The 9106-nt window shown below is 46.4% G+C and overlaps 1 protein-coding gene across 2 annotated transcripts in view; it reads left to right on the top strand.

The window, feature by feature from the left end:
* GREB1L (growth regulation by estrogen in breast cancer 1 like) overlaps positions 1 to 9106 on the top strand; it is a 279693-nt gene that overhangs the window by 243919 nt on the left and 26668 nt on the right. For both annotated transcript variants that reach the window (XM_019526065.1, XM_019526057.1), the window contains 3 exons: positions 1484 to 1823; positions 6311 to 6426; positions 6819 to 7063. In XM_019526065.1, the coding sequence (XP_019381610.1) occupies positions 1484 to 1823; positions 6311 to 6426; positions 6819 to 7063 (701 nt within the window). The remainder of the gene's footprint in view (positions 1 to 1483; positions 1824 to 6310; positions 6427 to 6818; positions 7064 to 9106) is intronic.

Raw genomic sequence — 9106 nt, forward strand, 5'->3', positions numbered from 1 at the left:
CGCAGCAGCCCCGAGCCACCCCGGTCTCCCTATGCCTCCTGGATGAGCTGCGTCTTTGCCTCACCCTGCCCTGCCCCGGTTGGGCGAGCAGCAGCGGTAGGGCATGGGGGGGAGGGAGTGTGCCCCCGGATCAGGGTGGGGCAGGTGGTGGAGTGGAGGCTATGGGAGGGCTGCAGCCACCCTAAAATTCTCCATAGCCCCTGCCATCTGCTCGGAGCACAGCTTGGAGCAGCCCCCGCCCCACCCACCCCGCACAAATTTAGGGGCACACATCCATGTGTGGGTCCCCCCCATGCCCTGCCACCACTCACCCAGCCAGGGCAGGGTGGTGCGGGGAGGCCGCAGCAGCTCTAGCCACTGCGCACCACTTGTCCAGAGGCAGTGCAGCAGCTCTGCTTCACCCTGGCTGGACAAGCGTCAGGAGGGCATAGCCTCCTCTCCCAGAGCCTTCCACTGCTGACCCGGAGTGCAGCCTCGTGCAGCCTCAGCCCCACCTGCTTCACACAAATCCAGGGGGGGTACATGCCCCCCACACCTCCCCCAGGGGTGAGTGCAGTAGCAGATGGTAGCTGCCCATGGCTCCATCATGCTCCTGGTGGGGTCACATTTACTGCCAGTCCCTGCCCCTGCCCTTGCCCATGCCCATGCCTCTGCCTCACTCCCTCCCTCACTGTGGGGGCCTCAGTCTGCCCTCCCCATGCCCCTTTTTATTCCCCCCCACCACAGACTTATTGGCTGGACGCTGCTCTCCAAGCTGCATTCCTGTAAATTGGCTATCAGATTGGTGTTGGCAAATATGGCTGGTTAATCATTGGCCATTGGTATCAGCCAAGAAAATCTTTATTGGTGCACCCCTATTTTCGCATTTACTTAATATATAGTCCCATTTATTCAGATCCACTGTCATTAAATTTAGCCTCCCAAAAATATACAGGGCTGGATAGCCAAAAAGCTGAATTGTTGATTCAACTTGTTGAAATCCTGTATTAGTACATTGGTAAGTACAACTTGATGATTTGGGTGAGCGATGTACTTTTATAGCCTGCCTTAAAACTTGCTCCTTGCATACAATTTTCCAGTGATGGTCCTTCAAGTTGATAGAAGGAAAAAAACCTGGGGCAGATATGAGAAATGGACTCATCCACCTGTATTGTATGCATCTGTGCTGGTGCTTACTCTGTTCAAGTTGGATTGACCTCCTGCAGTAAAAACTATGGGTGAAATCCTGATCCCTCTTAAGTCTATTTATTTCAGTATGGCCAGGTCTTCATTCAAAATCTTGTCTACTTGTACAGTGCTGTGCTTACCTATGTAAAACTCTATTTGATGCATCCAACCTCAAGCAGAAGTTGAGAAATTCAGTTTCCATGCACTACACAGAAAATGAGCTCCTCTTTTGCCATCTGGGCTTACTTATTTCCAGATCTTCATCTGATGATTTTATTTAACATATCCACTAATGTGTAACTGTATTTCTTTAAAGGTACCCCAGGCTGCATAGCATGGTGATTCGTTGCTACCTTCTCATTCAGCAGTATTCACAAGCTTTGATCGCCCTCACAACCATGGCTTCACTTAGAGACCACAGTACACCTGAGACCCTCAGCATCATGGATGATCTCATCACTTCACCAGGAAAGGATAAAAATGGTTGTGGCCACATGCTTATTATTAGAGTTCCCTCCTTGCAGCTGGCAATGTTGGCAAAAGAGAGATTGCAAGAAGTGCGAGACAAATTGGGTCTGCAGTATCGTTTTGAGATCCTTCTTGGGAATCCTGCTTCGGAGCTCTTGGTTGCCAAGCACTTTGTGACACGGTTAAAGGTTAGCAGCAGTCGAATGTTTCTGCATCCAACTACAATACCTGTGTAAACGTACAGATCTTGTGTGCCTGTCTACAGATCTTATGGGTTTGTATGTTAATCCTTATGTAGAAAAAGGGGCATAATTAACAGTTCTCACTGTGCAGGTATAGTATATTTTTGTAATCACTTTAAGGGTCAGAACAATAATTTGGCATTGTTAACCTAAGTGCAGCATGTTATCTTGCGTGCAAAACTAAACACCAGCATGAAATAATCTTTGTTAAATTCCTGATAGGTTACTTTCTTGAATCTTTGAGAGCACATCTTGCTTCTCACCAGGTGAACTAATTCTGTTTCATCTGTGTCTGTCTAGTTTGTCTTCTGCTGTCCTGATAGCTGGTAAAGTATTCTCCTGGCATAGGACTACATCTCCTTTCAGTCCAATGCATGATGAAGGCCTCCTCTTCACAACTGATCTGTGCCATGCTGAACATTTTGATTAGAACTTTGATGGCTTTAGCAAGTATGGCTTTGCTAGTGCATGACATTCTTAGCCAAGGCTGTCTCCTGCAGTGAGCTTGCCAGCATTAGTGAAACTACTGGATATCAAAACTACTGGAAACAGACTGTTTTTCCTGGAACAGTTGGTGATAGTGGAAGGGCATTTTCTGGGTTACCTGGTCTGTAGTTAGCAGCGCTCGGAGGGTTGTTTTCTGACTAGTTATCCTATCTGCACCCATTTTATGAGATGCACAGTGATGTACAAATTGGAGCCCATGGGCCATATCCTTCATTTTGACCAAGGTGTACTTAGCACAGGAAAAGTGCAGGGGACATTCCCAGCCATTACTTCTCAGAGCATGTCCCTAGGGCACGTGGAGATGTAGCAAGCCCTTGAAGTACCTTCTGCAGAGTGCAGCCACTGGAGAGGGGGAGGGGTGCAGGGCAGAGTCTTACCTGCCCCTGCTCGCCCCATACTCTGGTGGCAACTGCTGCTGCAGGTACGGAGCAGACTCACTGCACCCTGGCTGCAAGAGGGTATTCTGGCTGCCAGGATACTACTTCCCCCTGGGAATCTGGGTGTCTCCGCTATGGCAGGTGCAGACACACACCGCCCAGCCACAGAAGCTGGCAGCCCTGTGTCCTGTTCAGACAGGAGGGGTTGAGTGGAATAAAATTACCTTCCCCCCACCTCTTTCTGCCGCCGAGTTTTGTCATGGGAGGTGCAGCTCCTTGCCCACTACCATATCTGGAGATAGGGTCATGTGGGCAGTGAACAGGGCACAGGCCTCACACCCCTTTCCCCTTGTTATACTACTGCAGATATGCTGAGAGTGGGGGAGGGGGGTGCCAAAGAGCTGCTTCCCAAGGAGCTTGCTTACATGAAGCTATTTCCTATAGGCTGTTTCTGGGCTTGTAAGAGTGATCCTGGGCTATAATCATGCTGTGGTAATTTTTCACTGGACTCTCGTTAAACATTTGTGCCCCCTGTAACATTGCCAGGACAGCAGCAGGGGCTAGAGTTGGGATTGGTATCAAACCCACTAAGACAGCAGGGAATCCTTGAAGCTGTGAAAAAAAACAAACCATAATCAAGTAGAGATTGAAAAACCCCTAAGCTAGCTGTTCTCAACTTTCCCACACAAGATAAGACATAATATCTTCTCTTCAGGTCCAACATTTGTTTTCATATTTCACATCAGATGCAGGGGGGAAAAAACCTATCAGCACTGAAACATGCACACATGCTCACAATTATGCACCAAAATCCCATCTCCGTTCCCAGCAGTGTACATACCAAAAGTGTCCAAAGTTGCTTATGCTCTTCTGGATGATATGTGAATGTGGCCTCTTGCGTCCAGATTAACTCTACTGAGCAAGTGGTACAGACCTGCTAACTGAACCTACCTGCTGAGGATAGAAGACAGTCAGAACCATTTGCATTATTTCCAAAAATCTGCTACACACAAGCTGCAGAAATCAGTAAACTGTTTGGGTGGGGAAATAAAATAGGGCTACAGTAGACCCTTGCTTATTTGAACAGCATTTATATTAACACTGAGATTATATTAACTCCCAATTTGGTCACCAGAAATTCAAGAAAAGCATAAACCTCTGGATGTACAGGTTTTTTGTACCATACTTTGTAAGATTATTCTTATTGTGTTTTTAGACTGCTGTGAATGGGTTTAATTTTTATGTTCCTTTTTCTTTTTGAACAGGGGACTGTTCTGTGGGGTCCTGATATGTGAGGGGTTAGTGCAGGGGCGGGCAAAATATGCCTGTGTGCCAAACCTGGCCCATGGAGCAATTTTTGCCTGACCCACAGCAGGTCCCTTGGCCCTGTCTGGCCTAGTCACGGGGGCCACCCAGGCTGTGGCATATGCAGCTGGCCTTGTTGTCCCTAGGCGCACAGTGGGGCTGGAGTGGACTGTCAGCCAATTCCATTTCCTGGCTGCCCTGGTGGTGGGGAGCAGTGTCTAAGAGTGAGATAGGTGTCCAGGGCCAGGGAGACCCCAGCATCTTGGGGCAGTGACAGCATGGGGCTGGGTCCTGGGGCAGAGCCGTGATCCGCTGCCTGGACGTCCCTGCAACAGGTGCAGATTCCATGGGCAGGGGCATGCAGGGAGCAGATTGAGGCTTTGTCCAGGCCTGGCTCTGCGCTGTCACTACCCCAAGACCCTGGCCTCTGCCCCAGACCTGGATGCAAATATCCCCCAGCTGTGTGCCCTGTGATCATGGGGCTGTGACAGCACAGGGCTGGAACCAGGACAGTACCCTGGTTCTGAGGGCAGGGATGTGTGAGGAGCCCATTGCCTCTCTGCCCTGGCCCCACACTGTCACTGTGCCGTGATCCCGGGCTCTCCATGAAAACCTGCTGGGAGCTGCACAGGGAGCTGCATCTGGAGCCGGGTTCAGGATCTTGGGGCAATCACAGTGCGGGGCCAGGGCTAGGACAGCCACGATCTGCTCCCTGCATGCCCCTGCCCACTGAACCCACACCAGTCGCAGGGATGTGTGGTTCTGCTCTGGGACACAGCCTTGTACTGTCACTGGCCCTTGACCTAGCCCCATGATCCCAGCTTCGCCTGCCCATCCTGCTCCTGAATGCTGCTCCCCACCTGCCCACAGCCCCCTCCCACAAAGGGAGTTTTGGTGAGTTGGGGGTGGGGAAGCAGGTGCTGACCCAGTGCACAACAGCTCCGCAAAACTCCCTATGTGACTCTTGGGCCCAAATAAACTGCCCGCCCCTTGTCTAGTGTATAGCAGAAGAGATTAAGTGCTACCTGTAAGCCCAAGAGATAAATAGTCATTTGGTTTTTCACAGTGGAAATTTTTAAATATAGAACAGCATATTGAGTCACTGATCTGCTGCTGAGTCTTCCTTTTCAAGCCTGTTCCTTTGCCTGAGAAGAAATGACTCATAATGTGACCTTTCTGAGGTGTAGGAGAGGAGAGAGAGAAAATAGAGCACACAGGTGGAGAATTGACAAGCTGAGATAAAAACAACATTGAATTGTTCTTCCTGGCTTTACACGTTTGTCACAGAGGTTGCACAAATCTAAGTAATCTGTGAAGACACATATGTGCAGGTTATATTATGACAAGTTTCTTTGGGTAAATGTGATATCTTTTATTAGACTGACTAAATAGTTGGAAAAATTGTTCTTGCAAGCTTTCTGGTACAAACACACTTCTTCAGGTATTTTCATATTTTTGCCAGTCTTCTCCCTCCAGAATAGTAGCACATTCTCATATCTTCAATGAGCAATTAAAACCTGTTAAGGTTTGGTTTTTTTTATAATCATATTCATGATTCAGATGGCAAAGTAGATTTTGTGCCTCAGATGGTAAATTTCCCTGAGAGTTTTGCAAGGCTGAAGTATGGGAATATAATCCACAATTGATTCTTGTTCATTATTTAAGGTGAGGCAGATTCTTCAAATACAATAATATTCTGAACTACTAATAGGTGTTAATTCAGAAAGCAATAAGGCCTTCTATTTTACTTTCCACTGTGAGAGAGACTTTCTTTTTTAAAAGGATGTTCTGTGATTTAAACCTGCCTGCCTCTTCAAGAGGGGTGGGCGGTAAGGGGGATAAAAGTGCAGTGAAGTCAGTTAGATTCTCCTGCTCAAGGTGTAGCAAGATTTTTAAGGAGCTGTACCTAACAATACAGCTGTGCTCCACTGGGATCATTGTGCCCTGTTGCATGAAAGGGTGGAGGGAGTGTGGATAATACCCAAAGATGTCTACTGATTCATTACGAATATCTCAGCCACTTGTACATTACTAACCCAAAAACATGCACCTTATTACGCATTTATTGTTTGCCTAGTATTTGGGTACCTGGAAAAATGCATGCTAGTCCATAGGTTACCTTCCCTGTTGGGTGTTGATATACTGAACCATGTGCAGAGGAAAAAAATAGAATTGTAAAAGTTAAAATCAAGTTAAAAATAAAAATATAGAATCCATGCTTGTCTGGACATTTTCTCTTCACAGGCTTGGAGAGGCAGTGAACAGGATGACTGGGTTCCTCATACCTACCAGGATTTAGAAGGTCTACCTTGCATTGTTATCCTAACTGGCAAAGACCCTCTAGGAGAAACTTTCCCCAGGTACCATTTGAACTACTGCAATATAAATGTTGTTTTTAGACGTTGTAATGGTTATCAGAGTAAATGTAAAGCTGTCAGAGATGCTGATACAACATGGAGATTTTGTGCAAATTTCTGAGAGATTTTTGAAGCCTTCCTTTGGGTACAGCTTTTCTCAGCTGTATAAAAATGTGCATGTAAAAAGTAAATTGATTGAAATGGTTTAGACATCGTGCAGTTAATTGAACTGTACCAAGTATGAAGGACCATAGTTCATGGGCTAAACTAATTTAATTTCTACTGATAGAATTGCTAATAGATGTTCTCTTAACAATTTGAATTTAATAGTGAAAGTAACTCTTTACAATCCAGAGCACCATAAAACATCCTGTTTCTTGGGTTTGGTTTTCTAGGTCATTGAAATACTGTGACCTACGACTAATTGACTCAAGCTTTTTAACTCGCACTGCCTTAGAGCAAGAAGTGGGCCTGGCATGCTGCTATGTCTCAAAAGAGGCAATTCGAGGGCCTATTGTAGCTCTTGACCTTAGTGAGAAGGAGCATGAAAAGGCTAATGTTAGTGAAAATGACTCTGATGAACTGCTGATCGACTTGGAGAGACCCCAGAGTAATAGCAGTGCAGTTACTGGAACATCAGGTCAGTTATATGGTTTGCTATTCCCTGAAGAGTTCATCTTGATCCATCTATTGTATGAATGTAAATAAAAACCTTTTTTAAAGCATGTAGTACAATTTCAGCTGGCAGCTGTGTTTTGCTTCAGGTTGCAAGATAAAATTTGTGTACTCGTTCCAGAGTGGAAGAGCATGTTTACACATTACAATTAGCCCCTGCTGCCACTAGCAATGATATGTTTGGGGTTAATACCCTCTGTAAGATGCACAACTCTAAGCTAGTGCTAGAGGGTTGGCGAGTGCGGGTGTGGCTAGGACCTGACAAGTCTGCTCTATGCCTGCCCTGTTTGCCAGCTCTAGCTGCAACCCACACCCACCAGCCCAGCCCAGTACAGCACATGTACACGCAGAGCACACCCCCCACCAGCTCACATACACAGCCCACAGCTCACGTACCCCCATCCTGACTTGCCCTTGGCTACCATCAAGCAGCACTACTGGGTGTGGGGGAGGCAGTGAGGAAGCAGCCATCCTTGATGGCCCAGGAGCTTCCCTGTCAGTGCTGGGTAGCAGCCCATGGTGCACCATGTGAACATTCATCACCTCCCCCCCACACCGTCACTCATGTGTGAGTGGTGTGCTGTGTATGCAGTTTGGCACCTTCCCTCCTTGCTCACCTCCCTAGTCACCAGTTGCGCTTCTGCTGCCCAGGCTGTCACTGCATGGAAGAAGGCATCAGAGTCCAGGTGGACAACTGGTCCAACTGGAAGCAGTGCCTCTTGGGATACTAGATAACTGTGAATTGGTCCTTTGATCTCCCATGAACAACTGGAAGTTAGACTAAGTCAGATTGGTTAGCACAGCACAATGATAAAATTATGCTATTTGAGGTAAGGGTTAAGACACTTAGAAGGCACTTAGCAGTTGCTAATGAGCATGACTGTGTAATCCTTCATGGTTTAAGTGCCCTTAACAATGTTTAATTGTAACGTCTGATTTCATGCTAAAACTTTCAGGCTGCATCTTTGTGTTCCCAGGTTTTTCCTGACTAGAGTGAGGGGCAGGTGCTGGTTTGGGATGTTTAGATAACACAAGCTGAACCAGCTGGAACTGTTTTTGAAATGTAATTTTCTATTTATTGTATTTTGGGGAGAGATTGAAAACCTTAAAATCTTTAACAAATAAAATAAGTAGTATAAAATATTAGGAACAGCAAACCACTCAGTAACTGTGGGATACTAAGTTTGGCTATTTGCTTATTCATCTAGAAAAGCAGAACTCCTGGAGCTGGCCCTAAAATATGCATGTATGAGAGTCTGGAGAATCATTCCCTCTTTTCTGAATTTTGATAATGGATAAAATCTAGAAAATTCCCTGATGACAAATTTCCCTGTAGCCATCTTGGCCTGGTTTCCTACTGTTTATCACTCTCACCCCACCAGTTTTTCTGCAATTAATAATTTGAGTTGGACCTTTGCCTACTACTTTGTCTTCCCTTTAATATATTAACTTAAGGCTGACTTGCCTTTCCAAATCCCAAAATGTCTCAATGTAAGAGAGAGCATGAGAATGATCCTTATGCTCAAAAGGGGGCACTACTGTTGATTTCTGTTCAGTGAGAGGATTTTTCCCGTCCGGTTCTGGTGGAGAGAGCAAGTCATAGGCTCAGTTGATCTACATCTCTAACTCCACTGATTTCAGTACAGCTGCCTTGACTAATACCAGGTGAGGGCCTGACACCACAGGGTTTAACTAAACAGAAACATTTGTATATTAAACTTAGATCAATTGGGTTCATATCTTATGAGCCAGGAATCTGGGTTTTCTGTTCCCCAGGGAAAAATGGAAAAAAAAACTCTGAATTTTTCCTGTTAACTGCAGATTTTTAATTTTAATGGAGAGATGCACGGATTTGCCACTTTTGCAAGGAACTCTGTGCAGGCTGGCAGAGCTCCAGCCTGCAAGGGGGCTGGGGGGAGCGGGAAAAAGCTGTCAGGCTGGGGGCACTATGTGCACATGCATGCACACACAAGCACATGGCTGCCAGGGAGCCTGGAGAGAGCAGTTC

Source organism: Gavialis gangeticus, unplaced genomic scaffold (genome assembly GCF_001723915.1).
Source record: "Gavialis gangeticus isolate Ggan-Ray unplaced genomic scaffold, GavGan_comp1, whole genome shotgun sequence".
Lineage (NCBI taxonomy): Eukaryota > Metazoa > Chordata > Crocodylia > Gavialidae > Gavialis > Gavialis gangeticus.